We start from the raw sequence: 19826 nt of genomic DNA, 5'->3' as shown, positions 1-19826 counted from the left end.
TTCACATAGTCTCTCCCAGACAAAAGTTTTTAATTTTGGTTGCTCAATTATTGATTTTTTATTTAATGGCTTATATGCTTTTGGTGTCACAGTTAAGACATCTTTGCTTAATCTTAGTTCCTGAAGACTTTCTTCTATGTTCTCTTACATATAATTTTTACACTTAGATTTAGGATCCATTTTGACTTGATTTTTGAATGGGGGTTAGGCTTAATTCAAGGTTTCTTTTCAGCTTATGAATACCCCATTGTTTCAACACCATTTATTGAAAAGCTTATCCTCCCTTCATTGAAACATTTTTTTGCATCTTTGACAAAAATGTGTTTAACTTGTATTTCTCTGATGATTAATAAAAATGATCACATTTTTCTATGTGTATTGGTCATTTGGATATTATCTTTTGTAAAGTCTTTTCCAGGCTTTTTGCTCATCTAACAATGAGGTTGTCTGGTTTAGTATCCTGATTTCTAAGAATTTACATATTCTGGATAAGAGTCCTTTTTGAATCCTTTTATTGAAAATAGCTTCTCCCAGCTTATGCTTTGCCTTTTCATTTTAGCATGAAATGCCTTCGATGAATAAAAGTTCTTAATTTTAATCATGCTCAATTTATCAATTTTTCCTTTTATGGTCAGTACTTTGTGTGTCCTATTTACAAAAAAATTCTTACTACAAAATCAGGAAAATGTGCTATTGCCAGTTAAAACCTTTATGCTTTAGTTTCAATATTTAAATCTATAAACTACTTGGAATTAATTATCAGGAAAATACAGATCAAGATTATGAAGCCTTGGGACTTCCCTAGTGGTCCAGCAGTTAAGAATCCACCTTGCAATGCAGGGTACGCAAGTTCAATCCCTCATCCGTAACTAAGATCCCACATGCTGCAGGGCAACTAAACCCGCAAGCTAGAACTACTGAGTTTGTGCCATGCAATGAAAGATCCTGCATGACACAAGAAAGATACTGTATGCCACAATTAAGATCTGATGCAGCCAAATAAATAAATACTTTTTAAAAGATTATGAAGTCTTACTACTATATATCTATGACAATGGGTTAATAAAAACTGACATCAAGCTATGATTAGGACAGATAACAAAATGAAACACATACTCTACTAGCTGGAGTGTAAATTGTTACAACCATTTGGGAAAAATGTTTTGGTAGTATAAGCTAAAGCTGAATATGCACATACACATTACCTAGCAATCCCACTTCTAGACATACACACAACATAAGCAATCTATATGTTCACTAAAAGATAAAATTCTTGAAAAAGTGTAATTTTGGGGCTTCTAATTCTGGAAAGATAAAACAGACATGCTGTTCCCTATTCCTCACCGTGTGCACACACACATGCACGCACACTCAGTTGCTCAGTCATGTCTAACTTTGCAATCCCTATGGAATGTAGCCTGCCAGGCTCCTCTGTTCATAGGATTCTTCAAGCAAGAATACTAGAGTGGGTTGCCATTTCCTACTCCAGGAGATCTTCCTAACCCAGGGAACAAACCTGTGTCTCTTGCGTCTCCTGCATTGGCAGGCAGATTTTTCACCGCTGTACCACCTGGGAAGTCCTATTTCCCACCATAAATACAGCGAAAACACCTGGATACTATATATAAAACAAACAAGAAGTTTCTTAAAAGTGAGAAGGAAGCACAGGGGCTTGAGACCTAACACATAATATAGCAGTAACTTCCACAGGCTTTCTTTTTGCCTTGTATATCCCAGACTGAGTGCTAAAGAACTGAGCAATCTGGAAACACCAGTGGGTGCTATCAAAATCTCCACAAAAAGCCTGCTCTCTAGCAAAAGGACCAAAAAAGGGCCAGACCAGCAAGAGAAAAAACTTTACAACAACATCATTCGACTCCAGTCAAACAGTACAGACAAAATGTGGTGTACCTTCACCCTTGTCACTAAAGGCTGAGTGGGAAGCCCAGACTTCCATCCTCACCTAATTGCAACAAGGCATAGCCAAAATAGTGTCAGGTAAGTTTAAGTTAACAAAGTCCTCTCACCAATCCAGCAATGTCAGTGAAGACCATGTAGGGAACTAGGATATCCATTCCCACCAAGTGGTTGTAAGAAAAACTCACTCTCCTGCTACTGGATTAGTATCAGAAGAAATCAGGTGGAGAATTAAGAATTATACCACAACTCAAACAGAAGAACAAAATGGAAATCTCAGAAATGAAAAGTACAGTAACAACAACAACAAAAAACTCAACAGATAAGCTCCACAATAGAGAACAGCCAACTCATTGTAAAAGACCCTGATGCTGGGAAAGACTGAAAGCAAAAGGAGAAGGGGGTAACAGAGGATGATATGGTTGGATGGCATCATTGACTCAGAGGACATGAATCTGATCAAACTCTGGGAGACAGTGAAGGATACAGAAGCCTGGCGTGCTGCAGTCCATGGGGTAGCAAAGAGTTGGACATGACTGAGTGATTGAACAACAACTACAAGATGTAACCATTAGGAGAAACAGGTCACAGTACCTCTCTATCTTTGTAAGTACCTTTGACTCTAAATAGTATAAATAAATAAACATATAAATAAATATAAATAAAATAAATAAGTTAAAAAAAACAGTATCAAGCTAACCAAAGACCCTGAGACTGTTAAAAGTGCTTCCTGGCCATTACAAGGCATTGTTACTATTTTAAAGCTTAAAGTGTCTAATGGCTTAACAATAAACAAAATTATATTTATTTTCTGAAAATTAACAAGTCATGAGAAAATAGAAGATGGATAGATAGAAAAACAGACATAATCTTTCACATTTGCGAATTTAATCCAGACAGATTTAGCTACTCAAGAGTAACTCCTCAAATCCATGGGGTGTTTGTGTGTGTGTTATGTATGTGTGTGTGTAAACACATGCACATACATGAAGAATCTGAATCAGAGACACTTTCTGGCAGATGTTTAAGGGTTTAATTTGCTAGTGAATAAGCCAAGGTGACTGCTCACAACCATATTTCAACATTGTTTCCTTCAGTTCAGTTCAGTTCAGTTGCTCAGTCATGTCCGACTCTTTGCGACCCCATGAATCACAGCACACTAGGCCTCCCTGTCCATCACCAACTCCCAGAGTTCACTCAGACTCACGTCCATCGAGTCAGTGATGCCATCCAGCCGTCTCATCCTCTGTCATCCCCTTCTCCTCCTGCCCCCAATCCCTCCCAGCATCAGAGTCTTTTCTAATGAGTCAACACTTCGCATGAGGTGGCCAAAGTACTGGAGTTTCAGCTTTAGCATCATTCCTTCCAAAGAAATCCCAGGGCTGATCTCCTTCAGAATGGACTGGTTGGATCTCCTTGCAGTCCAAGGGACTCTCAAGAGTCTTCTCCAACACCTCAGTTCAAAAGCATCAATTCTTCGGCGCTCAGCCTTCTTCACAGTCCAACTCTCACATCCATACATGACCACTGGAAAAACCATAGCCTTGACTAGAGGGACCTTTGTTGGCAAAGTAATGTCTCTGCCTTTGAATATGCTGTCTAGGTTGGTCATAACTTTCCTTCCAAGGAGTAAGCATCTTTTAATTTCATGGCTGCAGTCACCATCTGCAGTGATTTTGGAGCCCAGAAAAATAAAGTCTGACACTGTTTCTACTGTTTCCCCATCTATTTCCCATGAAGTGGTGGGACCGGATGCCATGATCTTCGTTTTCTGAATGTTGAGCTTTAAGCCAACTTTTTCACTCTCCACTTTCACTTTCATCACTAGCTATCAAATATAGCTCTTACATGACAAATCATATGCTATTATGACATTTACAAATTTGGGAAACTGAACAAGTCAAAGGTTCAGATTAAATTTGACAAGAGTAGGATTACTCAGTTAGAATTCTTTCTTCACACTCATGCACAAATGATAGCTTTTTAAAACATGGCAAAAAGAATACAAAAATGTACTTATCTTTATATAGTTATATAACCATTAAAAAATAACTTTACTCTACTCAATCCCTTTGTAAGCTTTCCAGACTCTATAGATTTTAAATACCTAATAAAAATATATTCTTTTCTATGGTCTAACTGGAATTTCCCTAGTTATAACCCTAGGTATAGTTCACAACGGCCTTCCCTGGTAGCTCAGTGTGCTACCTGCAATGAATCTGCTTGCAATGCAGGAGTGGCAGGTTCAATCCCTGGATCGGAAAGATACCCTGGAGGAGGTCATGGCAACTCACTCTAGTATTCTTGCGTGGAGAATCCCATGGACAGAGGAGCCTGGCAAGCTACAGTCCATAGGGTCACAAAGAGTCAGACACGACTGAAGCAACTTAGCACGCACACACGTAGTTTAGGACTCTGCTAAAATTAAAACATGTTTTACACACAATATACTACCTCTCAAACTTTAGAACATTTATTAAGGCATATCTCAGCCATCTTTTCATTCAACTAATCTCATCAGGCCCTTTGCTGTCCACTTGAAACACTGTTAATCGGCTATGTGTGAGTGTTAGTTGCTCAGTCGTGTCCAACTCTTTGAGATCTCATAAACTATAGCTAACCAGGCTTCTCTGTCCATGGAATTCTCTAGGCAAGAATACTGGAGTGGGTTGCCATTCCCTTCTCCAGGAGATCTTCCCAAAGCAGGGATTGAACCTGGATCTCCCTCACTGCAGGCAGATTCTATACCACATAAGTCACTAGGGAAGCCCCGTTAATTGGCTATACTCCAATACAAAACAAAAAGTTAAGAAAAAGCTAACCCCAACTCTTCATTACTTTCTTAAAGGCAATGCTTTCATACACACACGTGTGTGTGCAAATATTTATACGTACATATACACATAAATTTTTCTCTTACAAATCCAGTTCAAATATATTAATTGCTAACAGTTAAAAGCAACATCAGTAACACATATATAACACAACCTCTACCTACAGTGGTTTGAAGTATATTATTCAAGTTTCTATAATAAAGAGATCAAGAATACCTTCTTAACTTTAACAGCTGTGTCTCCAAAGATGACAAACACATGAAAAGATGCTTCTCATCAAATATCATTAGGGAAATGCAAATTAAAACCATGTAAGGTTCCATTACACACCTATTAGAATGGGTAAATTTTTATTTTTAACTATAATACCAAGGAGGTAGAACAACTAGAACTCTCATACACTGCTGGTGGGAATGCAAAACTATACAATTACTTTGGAAAACTGTTTGGCAGTTTCCTACAAAGTTAAACATAAATTTACCAAGTAGCCCAGCAACTGCACTCCTAGATTTTCATTTCACTTGGACAAATATCTACAGTCACACAAAACTTACACATGAATCTTTAAAACAGCTTCAATTTTAATTTCAAAACCTGGAAGCAACTCCAAGGTCTCTCAAACAGAAGTGATTAAACAAACCACTCATCCATACAATGAACACATTCAAACAATGAAAAATATGGTAACAAACCTTATACCCACACAACGAAATACTATAATGAAATACAACTCAACAATAAAAAGGAACTAACTATTGACATGCAGTAATGAGGATGAATCTCAAATGCATTTTGCTAAGTGAAAAAAGTAAGATTCAAAAAGCTACAAACTGCATGATCCCATGAGTGAATTTCCTAAAGGATGATGAAACCATTTTATATCTGGACTTTATCTTGTATTTGTCAAAAATTATAGTAGTAGACAATAAAAGAGTAAATTTTATTATCTTCAGATTTAGAATGATTTTTTAAAAAATTATACATTCAGAAAAGGCTTCTTACCTCACATTAGTTTCATCATTAAATTCTTCAGCCCATTTTTTCCTTGACTGAGCAGTTGTAGAGCCATCTAAACGGTAATAGTCAATGTTTCTGAGCCACTTCCCTTCACCTGAAAATTCAACAAGAAAAGAAAAAATATATATATAAATAATCCTAGTAGTAAAAGATTTATCTTTTTTGCTTGCCATTTAAGAGCTATTTATATATACTCTATTTGCAGAGCAAGACAAAGTTTTATTCAAGAGATAACATTGTATTACTAGTGCAATTTACCAGAGATTTCCTTCTAACACATATTGAATAGCAAAGGTACTCTCAAAACTATTTCACCTACATGTAAATTTCATCCTTGATTAGAATCCTAAAAAACTTTCAAAAGAATATAATTAAGCTGTATGAAAATTCTTTTTAATTAAATCTAAAAATGACAAGGTTTCCCCCTTTGTTATTAACAAGTTGATACTAAACAGATAAAAACCAAAGACACAGAATGCATTTATTCATTCACTGAACAAATAATGACTGAATACTTATTTATACGCTAACAAACATTCTATGATCTACTAAGGTGAAATAAATAAAAGCAAAAATAAATCAATGGGACCTAATTACACTTAAAAGCTCTTGCACTGCAAAGGAAACCACTAACAAAATGAAAAGAAAATCCACGGAATGGGAGATAATATTCACAAATGATATGACCAACAAGGAGTTAATATCCAAAATATACAAACAGGTCATACAGCTAAATATCAACAAACAGTACTATCAGAAAATGGGGAGACCTGAACAGATATTTTTTCCAAAGAGGGCATTGTTGTTGTTCAGTCACCCAGTCATGTCCAACTCATTATGACTCCAGGGACTGTAGCATGCCAAGGCCTCTCTGTCCCTCACCATCTCCGGAAGATTGCCCAAGGTCACGTCCTTTGAAACGGTGATGCCATCCAGCCATCTCATCCTCTGATGCCCTCTTCTTCTGCTCTAAATCTTTCCCAGCATCAGGGACTTTTTCAATGATTCAGCTGTTTGCATCAGTTGACCAAAATACTGGAGCTTCAGCATCAGCATCAATCATTCCAATGAGTATTCAGGGTTGATTTCCTTTAAGATTGACTGGTTTGATCTCCTTGCTGTCCAATGGATTCTCAAGAGTCTTCTCTAGCACCACAGTTTGAAGGCATCAATTCTTTGGCCCTCTGCCTTCTTCAGAGTCCATGTTTCATAACCTTATGTGACCTCTGGGAAGACCACAGCCTTGATTATATGGGCCTTTGTCAGCAGAGCAATGTCTCTGCTTTTCAACACACTGTCTAGGTTTGTCACAGCTTTCCTGCCAAGAAGCAATCATCTTCTGATTTTATGCCTGCAGTCACCATCTGCAGTGATTTTAGAGCCCAAGAAGACGAAATCTGTCATTGCTTCCACCTTTTCCCTTCTATTTGCCACAAAATAATGGGGCTGATTGCCATCATCTTAGTTTTTTTAATATTTAGTTTTAGGTTTTTGACTCTCATCCTTCACCCTCATCAACAGGTTCTTTAGTTTCTCTTTGCTTCTACTATTAGAGTGGTATCATCTGTATATCTGAGGTTGTTATTGTTTCTCCTGCCTATCTTGATTCCAGCTTGTGCTTCATCCAGCCTGGCATTCTTCATGATGAGCTCAGTGTATAGGTTAAATAAACAGGGTGACAAACAGACAGCCCTGTCAACACTCCTCTCTCAATCCTGAACCAATCAGTTGTTCCATAGGGTTCTAACTGTTGCTCTTGACCTGCATACAGGTTTCTCAGGAGACAGGTAAGGTGGTCTGGTACTCCCATCTCTTTAAGAGTTTTCCACAGTTTGTAATGACTCACACAGTCAAAGGCTTTAGTGTAGTTGATAAAAGAGAGGTAGATGTTTTTCTGGAATTTCCTTGCTTTCTCTATGATCCAGCAAATGTTGGCAATTTGATGTCTGGTACCTCTGCCTTTTCTAAACCTAGCTTGGATGCCTGGAAGTTCTTGGTTCATGCCTAGCATGCAAGATTTTAAGCATGACCTTACTATCATGGGAGATGAGTGCAACTATACGAGCTGATGGGGACATTAAAAGATGTTTGACATCACTAATTATTCAGTTCAATTGCTCAGTAATGTCTGATGTTTTGGGACTCCATGGACTATACAGCACATCAGGCTCCCCTGTCCATCACCAACTCCTGGAGCTTGCTCAAATTCATGTCCATCAATTCAGTGATGCCACACAATCATTTTATCCTTTGTCGTCCCCTTCTCCTGCTGCCCTCAATCTTTCTGAGCATCAGGGTCTTTTCCAATTAGTCAGTTCTTCGAATCAGGTGGCCAAAGTATTGGAGCTTCAGCTTCAGCATCAGTCCTTCCAATGAATATTCAGGACTGATTACCTTTAGGATTGACTGGTTTGATCTCCTTGTAGTCCAAAGGACTCTCAAGAGGCTTCTCCAACACCACAGTTCAAAAACAACAGATCTTCAGCACTCAGTTTTCTTTATGATCCAACTCTCACATCCATACATGACCACTGGGAAAACCATATAGCTTTGACTAGACAGACCTTTGTAGGCAAAATAATGTCTCTGCTTTTTAATATGCTATCTAAGTTTGTCATAGCTTTTCTTCAAGGAGCAAGCATCTTTTAATTTAATAATTGACTGATTATTAAAGAAATGCAAATGAAACCATAATATCCTTTCCCACTTGTCAGAATGGCTATCATCAAAAAATCTACAAATAACAAATGTTGGCGAATATGTGGAGAAAAGGAAACCCTTTTACCCTGTTGGTGGGAATGTAAATTGGTTCAGCCACTATGGAAAACAGTATGGAAGTTTCTCAAAAAAACTAAAAATAGAACTACCATAACATCCAGCATGGAGAAGGCAATGGCAACCCACTCCAGTGTTCTTGCCTGGAGAATCCCAGGGACGGGGGAGTCTAGTAGGCTGCCATCTCTGGGGTCGCACAGAGTTGGACACGACTGAAACGACTTAGCAGCAGCAGCAGCAACATCCCGCAATTCCACTCCTGGGTATATATCCAGAAAGTCTGAAAACACTAATTCAAACACATACATGCACCCCAATGTACACAGGAGTAGTCAAGATATGGGAGCAACTCAAAAGTCCATCAACAGACAAATGATTAAAAATTTGTGGTATACACTCAAACACAGACACATGAATATTACTCAGCAATAAAAAAAAAGAGTGAGATTCTTCCATTTTCAGCAATATGGATGAACCTAGGAAATATTCTACTTAGTGAGATAATTCAGATAGAGAAAAGACAGATGCTGTATCACTAACATGTAAAATACAAAAAATTATCCATACAAAGGTATATAACAAAACAGAAACAGACTCAGAGATACAGAAAACAAACTAGTGGTTACCAAGGGGGAGAGGCAGAGGAGAGGGGTAAGAGAGAGGTAAGGGATTAAAAGATACCAACTACTATGTATAAAATAGATTTTAAAAAAGGGTATATTGTATAACACAGGGAATAACAGTCATTATTTTATAAAACTTTTAGTGGCGTATAATCTGCAAAACTACTGAATCACTATGCTGTATAAAAGTTTAAGTGTTAGTTGCTCAGTTGTTTCTGACTCTTTGTGAACCCATGGGCTGTAGCCTACAAGGCTCCTCTGTCCACGGACTCCAGGCAAAAATACTGGAGTGGGCCGCCATTTCCTTCTCCAGGGGATCTTGCCAAACCAGAGACCCAACCTGAAATTAATACAGTGTTATAAACCAACTGTATTTCCATTAAAAAAATTAACACATCCATTCCTTTGAGAATTTAGACTAAAACAAAAGAACAAAGTATGTCTCATCAAGTCAAATTTTGTTTATGTTCTGAGGACTGTAATATCCTACAAGATTCAAATATTAAGGATTTCTAGAATAAATGATCTAGCTGTATTAATGATTCCCACAAATAGGATGTGCTTTTTTATTTTTGGCTGCGCTGGGTCTTTGTTGCTTTTGTGTGGGCTTTCTATAGTTGCAGCTACACTTCACTGCAGCATGCAGGCTTCTCATTGTGGTGGCTTCTCTTGTTGTGATGCACAAGTTCAAAGGCATATGGGCTTCAGTAGTTGTGGCACACAGGCTCGGTAGTCACAGCTAGAGGGCTCTAGAGTGCAGGCTCAGTAGTTGTGGCGCATGGGCTTAGTTGCTCCACCACATGTGGAATCCTCCAGGACCAGGGATCAAATCCATGTCCCCTGCATTGGCAGGGAAATCCTTAGTTGTTTAATTTTATATAACATTAAAAGTTTAAAAGTCTTAGGATATATCTTAAGGTGTATGCATACTTAGTCACTCAGTGGTGTCCTATTCCTTGCAACCCCATGGACTGGAGCCTGCCTGCCTCCTGTCCTTGGGATTTTCCAGGCAAGAATACTGGAGTGGGTTGCCACTTCCTCCTCCAGGGGATCTCCCCAATCCACATCTCCTGCATTTGCAGGTGGATTCTTTGACCACTTAGCCAAGTGGGAAGCTCCACATCTTAAGGTATATAAGAATAAATTATTCCTGGGGAAAAATTTTAAATTAACAAATTAATAAAAAAAAAATTGCACATGATCATCTCAATAGACACAAAGAAATCACCTAACAATATTCAATACACATTCATGATAAGAAAAACACACTCAAAAAACTGGAAATAGAAGAGAATTTCCTCAACATCATAAATGCTATCTACTAAAAAATATAAATAACATTATACAGAATGGTGAAAGATCAGATGCTTTCCCTCTAAGATTAGGAACAAGAAAAGGATGTCCGGTTATATCACATTAATTCAACACTGTACTAGAAGTTCTAACGAGGGAAATAGTCAAGAAAAAGAAATAAACGTAATCTATACTGGAAAGGAAGAAGTAAATCATTATTTGCAGATGACATGATCTTGCATAAGGAAAATCCTTTAAAATCCACAAAAAACTACTAGAACTAATAAATGATTTAATACGCAAAACTTAATTCATGCATTTGCAATGAAACTTCAAAACTGAAAATAAGGACACAATTCCACTCATAATATTATCAAAAATAATAAAATAAAAAAAAAGAATAAAATAAATTTAACATAAGAAATGCAAAATGCATACACTGAAAACTGTAAAACACTGGTGAAAGAAAGTCAAGACTTAAGTAAATGTTAAAACATCCCATGTTCATAGATCAGAAGACTTAATATTGTTAAGAAGGCAATACTTCCTAAAAAGAACTTAAAAGTTCAATGCAATTTCTAACAGAGTTCAAGCTGACGTCTTTGTAAACTTTACAAGCTAATTCTAAAATTCATATGGAATTGCAAGGGATCCAGAATAGCCCAAAAAAAAAAAAAATGTTGAACAGAAACAATGTAGGAGGAATCACACTTTCAAAGCAAACGTAATCAGAACAGTGTGCTACTGGCATGAGGACAGACATATAGATAAATGGAACAAAACTTGGGGAGTCAAAAAATAATTCTGTCTCTTTGGTCAACTAATTTTCAACAAGGGTGCCCAGAAACGATGAATGGAGAAGGAACAGTCTTCTCAGTAAATAGTGTTTGACAACTGGATAGCCACAGCAAAAGACTGAAGTTGGATCTTTAACTTCATAGCATATATAAAAATTAATGCATCAAAATCCTAACCAATTAATGCATCAAAGACCTAACCAAAAGAGCTAAAACTATATAATTTTTTGAAGGAAGCATAGGAGTAAATATTCATGAACTTGGATTTGGCAATGGTTTCTTAAATATGACACTAAAAGCATAAGTAACAAAAGAAAAAAATGTAAATTAGACTTCATAAAAATGAAATACTACCTAGAAAGTGAAAAGACAACCCAAAGAATGAGAGAAAATATTTACAAAGCATATATCTGAAAATGGCCTCCTAAACAGAATATTTTTTAAATTTAAAAAAAAAAAAAGTCTTTCAAATGAGCAAAGGACCCAAATAATAATTTTCCCAAAGAAGAAATACAAATTGCCATGAAACAATGGTCAAAATCATTAGTCACTGCTAAGTCACTTCAGTCATGTCCAACTCTGTGTGACCCCACAAATGGCAGCCCACCAGGCTCTACCATCCCTGGGATTCTCCAGGCAAGAACACTGGAGTGGGTTGCCATGTCCTTCTCCTCATTAGTCACTAGAGAAATACAAATCAAAATCACAATAAGATACCATTTCACAGCCACTAGGATGGCTATAATTCAACAACAGAAAACAAATGTTGATAAAGATGTGGAGAAATGAGAACCCTTGTACAATGCTTCTTGAGTGCAGCCAGTATAGAAAACAGTTTGGTCAATCTTCAATACATTAAACTTAGAATTGCATATGACACAACAGTTCCATTCGTAACTATCCAATATATCCCAAACAAGTAAAAACCGATTTTTAAAGAAATAAAAACTTGTATACAAACATTCTTAGCTGTACTATTCACAATAGCCAAAAAGAGAAAACAACTCAAATATATATGAATTAATGAATGGATAATCAAAATGTGGGTATTAACCATAAAACAGAATATTAGTAGGTCAAAAAAGGAATAAAGCAGTGACACTTGCTACAACTTGGATGACCTTAAAAACATGCTATGCAAAAGAAGTCACAAAAGACCAGATATTATATGACTCTATTTATATGAAAGGTCCAGAATAAGTCAATATCAATCTATATAAAGAGAAAGTAAATTAGTGATTGCTTAAGGGTAAAGTGGCAGAAAGGAGGTTAGCAGAGTGATAGCTAAAGGGTACAGTGTTTCTTTGGTAATCAATATGTTCAAAAACTGACTATGGTGATAGCTGCACAACTCTGAAAATATACTAAAAACCATTGAACTGTACACCTTAAGTAGGTAAATTGCATGTTATGTGAAGTATATCTCAACAACACTGTTTAAAAAAACAAAAAAAATTTGCTACAACAGCAGCAACAAAGACCATATTTATAGGGATAAGAACAAAAAGAAAGTGCAGAAAAATATATATATATTAAGGTTGTGAGTCCAGGTAATTTTTTTCTTCTATTGTTAAAATGTTTATATGTCTGAATGAACATTTTAAAAATTATGATATATAAACATAACTCACCTTTATAAATAAGAGGCTTATCTTTATCTTCTGTCTTTTCCCTACTAGCCAATTCAAGAAAATCTTCAATCAAGTCCAGAGATATGAGAGATTGGCTGAAAACAAGGCTGAAAAACAAATCAGTGTCCATAGATTAAAAGACTAACAAACTCAACACATTTCTAATCAAAACCTCAGTAGGACTTTTTTGGTAGAAATTAACAAGCTGATTCTAAAGTTTATATGGATATGCCAAGCACATAGAGTAGCCAAAACAATTTCGAAAGGAAAAAAGTTGGAGGCATAACTCTACATGATTTCAGCACAAAGCTAGTATAATCAAAATAGTATAGCACTGACAAAGAAACCAACACAAATCAATGGAACAGAAAATAATCCAGATATAAGGCCACACAACAGTTAACTGGTTTTTGACAAAGAGGCAAAAGCAACTCAATGGAAAGAAGTCTTCTTAACAATAGTCTTGGCAAAACTGGACATTCATATGCTAAAAAACAAATTTCTGTCTAAGCCTCAGCTGCATAAATAGGGAACAGAAGAATCTAATTTGACAAGTTTTTCTTTAAAAGAAAAAAGTCTTAGCTGACCAAAGTGAATATGAAGCAATAATGTTATTTAGATGTTGGAAAACCATTCTATCAGATTGCAAGAATGGAATGACAGGATCCAGAGTAAATAATAACCAGACTCACTATAATTATGTGTTAATAAAAACTCAGCTGAAGTGTTTTGTTTACTGTGACCATATTTTGAGATGAGTGCTAAAAATTGAAGCATATTCAAAACCATTGTCAGGACTGAAATTAAGCCATACAAAGAATAGAACAATCAACTGAGAAGAAAAAGCTTACAGTGACAAGAGATAAACCCATCATTATCTGAAGAGGAGACAATTGAAACAGTAGTAGTGATGTCTGCAACCTATTTTGAAAAGTATCAGGAAAATAAGATGGATAGAGGGATAGATAGGTATATAATAAAGTATGATAAAATATAGTATAGATTCTAGGTAACAGGTATGTAGGTATTCACTCTATTTATTCTTTTTGCTTTTTATGTTTGAAAATTTCCATAATGAAACACTGGACAAAGAATAGTGGTAATCACAATTTCAGAAATGCAGTTTTATGTCTTAATGTTGATAACATTTATCACTTGGGTTAATAACTAAAAATGATCATTATAACAGTATTTTTAAAAAGCAATAGATATATTCTATTTTAGACTAGGTGGAAATAGCTATAGGAATACAGTACAAACTAAAGATAAGCATACATTTTCTAACACTTTGAAGTATTCACCTCTAGGGAGCCTTCTGAAATGGAAAATATTCTACTCAGGAGAAACTAGGAGAGCATCTATGATGAACATGGTAAAAGATATTCCTTGTTAGGAAATTAAAAGACTACTAAAAATCTCCTATACACTCATAAAATTCTTATACGGTATCCAATAAAAATTAACTTTAAACTATAAAAGTTAATAGAAAAAAAAAAAAAGCATAAGCATGTCTAAATCATCAGTCTCTTCTGACCCTTCAGGAACTTGGAGCTCAAATATCTACTTTCTACTTGACATCTCTCATGGACATACAATATGCCTTGGAAACTTAACAAAACCACAGCAGAACTCTTTACTACCTCTAATAAACTTAGTTCTCCCTTAGTCTTCTCCATTTTAGTAAATAACAACATAATTCACAGGCACTTAGGGGGAAAGCCTGGGAGTCATCTTTGACTACTCTATCTTACTGTCCTGCATTTAATCTACCAAGTATTATTTCTCTACCCCAAAACACACTCTTTATCTCCACTACTATCATTCCATTCCATGCCAATATCCTCCCTTATCTGAACTACTTGTTTCTGTGTAAGTGGCAATATATAACAAAAATAACTTGCAGTCAGTACTTACTTGGTGTCATGTACAGTGGTTAATAAAAACCAATATTTTTATAATTAACTATTAATTCAAACAACTCACTATCCAGCAAAAAAAACAAAAAAAAAAACAAAAAAAAAACATTAGAATGGGTTAAAAGTAGAGTAGAAGTACATTAAAAGGTGGTATGAAAATAGAAAAGAAATCTACCTCTTTCCAGGAAAGTTAAAGAAAGTAAATTAGATTTTTTTTTTAAGATAGAAGATTTGTTTTATTTTAGCCTTATGTTAAAGTACTTGAAGTTTTTAACAAAAAAATCCTTATATTACAAGCATTATATTTTAAAAATATTTTATGACCAGAACACAGGGCCTTATAAAAGCCTAAATGATAAGCATGGTTCAAAATTTTAAAAGCACATTTTTAAATAATAAAATGAAGGATAAAATTGGGGGATGGAATCTAGGGAAGGGAATTGGGGCACAAATGCTAGAAGTAAAACAAACAGGAACAAAAAACAAAGGAGAAATTATAGAGAGTAGTCAAAAAGGGGTAAAATAAAGTCTGAGAAGTATCCACTAGATTTGGAAATTAGAAGGTCAATAGGTGACATTAGGGGGCTTCCCTGGTGGCGCAGCAATAAGGAATCCGCCTGCCAATGCAGGAGATGCAGGTTGGATCCCTGGGTCGGGACAATCCACTAGAGAAGGAAATGGCAATGCACTCCAGTATTCTTGCCTGGGAAATCCCATGGACAGAGGAGCCAGGTGGTTATAGTCTATGGGGGTGCAAAAGAATCAGCACAACTTAGCAACTAAACAATAAAAACAACCAAGTGACTTTGGAGGGGAAAATCTCAGTAAAGTAACAGTGTAGAAACCACACTGCATGGATTGCAAAATGATTCTGAAAATGATGAAATATAGATACCAAGTAGAGACTTGGCTCAAGGAAATAAGTTCAAGATTCTACAGGCAGAAGGGGAAAATGGCACTGAAAGAACATCCAGACTATGCACTCAGAAATAGTGGCTTAGAAGGAAGATAGTTGTCACTACACTAACCAAGAAATTACATCTTTTAAAAGGAAGAAAACAAAACAGATTTAAGTAGTTCAAACAATAAAAAGGTTATCAAAAATTTGTTTAATATAATAAAAATAGGAAATAGGAAAGAACTTACACTTTATCCCCAATTTCCTCTGCCATTCGAAGAATTTCAAAGAGAAGTACCATTTTTCCAGAATGCTCTAAAACCTCAGCATCAGCATCTGTAACAAAATCTTTGTACCAGTCTGGAGCTGGACTGCTTGGATTAGAAGAGGAAGTAGCTTTACCTAAACAAAATAAATGAAACATAAATAAGTAGGCAAATAAGAGAAGAAACTGAAAGACTCCAGAGTGGGATTAAGAAAGAGATTAAGAGAAACAGATATAGACCAACCAACTCAGGGAGAGACTGAGAAAGAAAGAGACTGGTAGGGAGAGAGAGGAAAAAAGACAACCATAGGAGAGAAAGAGCTCTACACTCCAAGAGAAAGACAAGAGGTGGGGGAGGTGAGGCACAGAGGACTCCAGGAAAAGGAAATAAAGAGACAGAGAATCAGACATATACAAAGGAACATAAAAACACACACATATGCACACAGACATGGGGGAGGGCCTCCAAATACAGAGTAAGCAAGAGACAGACCTTGAGAAAGTGCAAGTATGAGAAATAGAATTTGGGGTGGGGGGAGGGGTTCAGAAAGACAGAGACCCAAAGAAATTAAGTCCCCCAGGCCCTGAGACAGTATAATCCCAAAGCACACCCTAACAGACAGGGACCAGGAGAAAAAGATGGAGAGACCCAAAGAGAGAGGGAGAGAAGAGAAGAGAGACTGACTCATAGATCAAGAGAGAAAAGATCTTAGGGGCAGGAAAACTTTCACTGTACTAGAATTCTGGAAAACTCAAACAAAGATTCTTCCCATCATCATCTTCTCATGTTAAATCACGTTGCTCTTTAAAAAAAGAGGAAAACATTATTTTGCTCTTATTTTCCCCATAAACGTTGACTATAAAAAGGTATGAGAAGCAAGTAACAAAATACCTATGAAAGATAAACAGTTAAGTTTCAAATACAGAATGTACAGGTTTAACATATTTCTGTGCCTTCTCAGATGCCGTTTAATGCAAAGTACTTTAAATTTTTGTAGTGTTATAAAGTATTCTACATATTCAGAAAAGTATACATATAATAAAGAATAACAGTGTTCACACATCGCATCTTTGTCAAATTTTAAAACTTGTTAAATCTGCTTCTGATGCACTTGAAGCATAATACAGCTCTTCTCTTATTTCCCACCCTTCTTTCTGAGAGATAAATAAAACCCTAAATTTATAATTTTACTTTTTATGTGTATGTTTTTAAATTTTCACTAATGTACATCACCAAACTGTATATTATACTTCATGTTTTTAAACTACATGTAAATGGAACATATGTATAATTATATATGTATAGTTGTACTTTGGCCACCTGATGTGAAGAACTGACTCACTGGAAAAGATACTTTCCTGATGCTGGGAAAGATTGAAGGCAGGAGGAGAAGGGGACGACAGAGGATGAGATGGTTAGATGGCATCACCGACTTGACCGACATGAGTTTGAGTAAACTCTGGGAGCTGGTGATAGACAGGGAGGCCTGGCATGCTGCAGTCTATGGGGTCGAAAAGAATCAGACACGACTGAGCAAATGAACTGAACAGATACATACTTTTATACTGAATATACTTTTTCACTGAATATAGTTTTCATTTTCCATTCAAAGTGAGACTGATTCAATAATTCTGCCATATAGGGTATTCTACTACATCACTATACTACAATTTTTTAGTTCTCCTGATCGCAGACATTTAGGTTCTTTTTCATTTTTTGGATACTATGAAATAACTGCATTAAACCAGTTGGTATTCTATTTTTCTAGAATGTATATATCTCATATAAGTTTAAAATTTTCTGGTATAAAGTTATGCTAATGATTTATAAAATATCACATTAAACATTCCTACTTTATAAATTGTTTACTATCTCAGGTTCTTGACATTCTGATCATGCTGTTTGATTTTTGTGTTAACTTTGTCAGGTTAACTAATAATTTTTGTTGCTAACTTATCCTAATGTTGATTGTTTCTTCAGGCATTCTATAACTTTTTACTGTCATGTCACTTATAATGTAGCTGGAATATGTGAGAATCATTGGTAGCCTGGGTTCAATTCAGTCAGTTCACTCACTTAGTCATGTCCAACTCTTTGTGACACCATGGACTGCAGCATGCCAGGCTATCCTGTCCATCATCAACTCCTGGAGCTTGCTCAAACTTATGTCCATCAAGTTGGTGATGCTATCCAAACATCTTGTCCTCTGTTGTCCCCTTCTCCCACCTTCAATCTTTCCCAGCATCAGGAACTTTTCCAATGATATAGTTCTTCACATCAGGTGGCCAAAGTATTGGAGCTTCAGGTTCAGCATTAGTCCTTCCAATGAATATTCAGGGCTGATTTCCTTTAGGATTGACTGGTTTGATCCCCTTGCAGTCCAAGGGACTCTCAAGAGGCTTCTCCAACACCACAGTTCAAAAGCATCAATTCTTCAGCACTCAACTTTCTTTATGCTCCAACTCTCATATCCATAAATGACTACAGGAAGGACCATAGCTTTGACTAGACAGACCTTGGTTGGCAAAGTAATGTCTCTGCTTTTTAACATGCTCTCTACATTTGGCATAGCTTTCCTTCCAAGGAGCAAGCATCTTTTAATTTCACGGCTGCAGTCACCATCTGCAGTGATTTTGGAGCCCAAGAAAACAGTCTGTCACTGTTTCCATTGTTTCCCTGTCTATTTGCCATGAAGTGATGGGACCAGAAAGCATGATCTTCGTTTTTTTAATGTTGAATTTTAAGCCACCTTTTTCTACCCTCCTCTTTCACTTTCAAGAGGCTCTTCAGTTCCTCTTTGGTTTCTACCATAAGGGTGGCGTCATCTGCACATCTGAGGTTATTGATATTTCTGCCGGCAATCTTGATTCCAGCTTGTGCTTCATCCACAGCATTTTGCATGATGTATTCTGCATATAAGTTAAATAAGCAAGGTAACAATATACACCCATGATGTACTCCTTTCCCAATTTGGAAACAGTCTGTTGTTCCATATTTCTAACTGCTGCTTCTTGGCCAGCATACAGATTTCATAGGAGGCAGGTAAGGTCAATATTCCCATCTCTTTAAGAATTTTCCACAGTTTGTTCTTATCCACAGAGTCAAAGGCTTTGGTGTAGTCAATAAAGCAGAAATAGATGTTTCTCTGGAACTCCTTTACCTTTTCTATGATCGAGCGGATGTTGGCAATTTGATCTCTGGTTCCTCAGCCTCTTCTAAATCTAGCTTGAACATCTGGAAGTTCTAGGTTCACGTACTGTTGAAGCTTCACTTGGAGAATTTTGAGCATTACTTTGCTCGTGTGTGAGATGAGGGCAATTGTGCAGTAGTCTGAACATACTTTCACATTGCCTTTCTTTGGGACTGGAATGAAAACTGACCTTTTCCAGTTTGCTGATAGCAAGATGGCAGAGTAGAAGGATAGGTGCTCATCTTTTTCTGCAACTCCAAAATTGCAATTCAGTGCTGAACAATCAATGACAGGAGAATGTTGGACCCCACCAAAAAAAAGATACCCCACATCCAATCGGAAAGGAGAAGCCCCAACAAGATGGTAGGAGGGGTGAAATCACATTTCGAATCAGACCCCACAGATGCCAGAGATGCTTGAACGGCTCAAACAAAACCTCGAGTGCACCAGGACCCAGAGGTCCCTCAGAGACTGAGTAAGACCTGCCTTTGAGTGGTTGAGTGTCTCCTGTGGAGGCACGGGTCAACAGTGGCCTGCTGTGGGGACAGGGGCTCTGGCTGCAGCAGACCTGAGTCACGCAGCATGTGGCTAAGCCCTCTAGGAGGAGGTCGCCACTAGCCCCACCATACAGCTCCGAGCAAAGGACACACAAACTTCAGAACAATTATA

At 36.7% G+C, this 19826-nt stretch overlaps 1 protein-coding gene across 10 annotated transcripts in view; it reads right to left on the bottom strand.

Annotated features, from left to right (window-relative positions):
• ATRX (ATRX chromatin remodeler) overlaps nucleotides 1-19826 on the bottom strand; it is a 285555-nt gene that overhangs the window by 48497 nt on the left and 217232 nt on the right. For all 10 annotated transcript variants that reach the window (XM_055565688.1, XM_055565686.1, XM_055565681.1 and 7 more), the window contains 3 exons: nucleotides 15950-16103; nucleotides 12888-12994; nucleotides 5754-5862 (listed from right to left, as the gene is read on the bottom strand). In XM_055565688.1, the coding sequence (XP_055421663.1) occupies nucleotides 5754-5862; nucleotides 12888-12994; nucleotides 15950-16103 (370 nt within the window). The remainder of the gene's footprint in view (nucleotides 1-5753; nucleotides 5863-12887; nucleotides 12995-15949; nucleotides 16104-19826) is intronic.

The sequence above is a fragment of the Bubalus kerabau genome, chromosome X (genome assembly GCF_029407905.1).
Source record: "Bubalus kerabau isolate K-KA32 ecotype Philippines breed swamp buffalo chromosome X, PCC_UOA_SB_1v2, whole genome shotgun sequence".
NCBI classification, from domain to species: Eukaryota; Metazoa; Chordata; class Mammalia; order Artiodactyla; family Bovidae; genus Bubalus; species Bubalus kerabau.
This window is presented reverse-complemented; position numbering and strand designations above follow the sequence as displayed.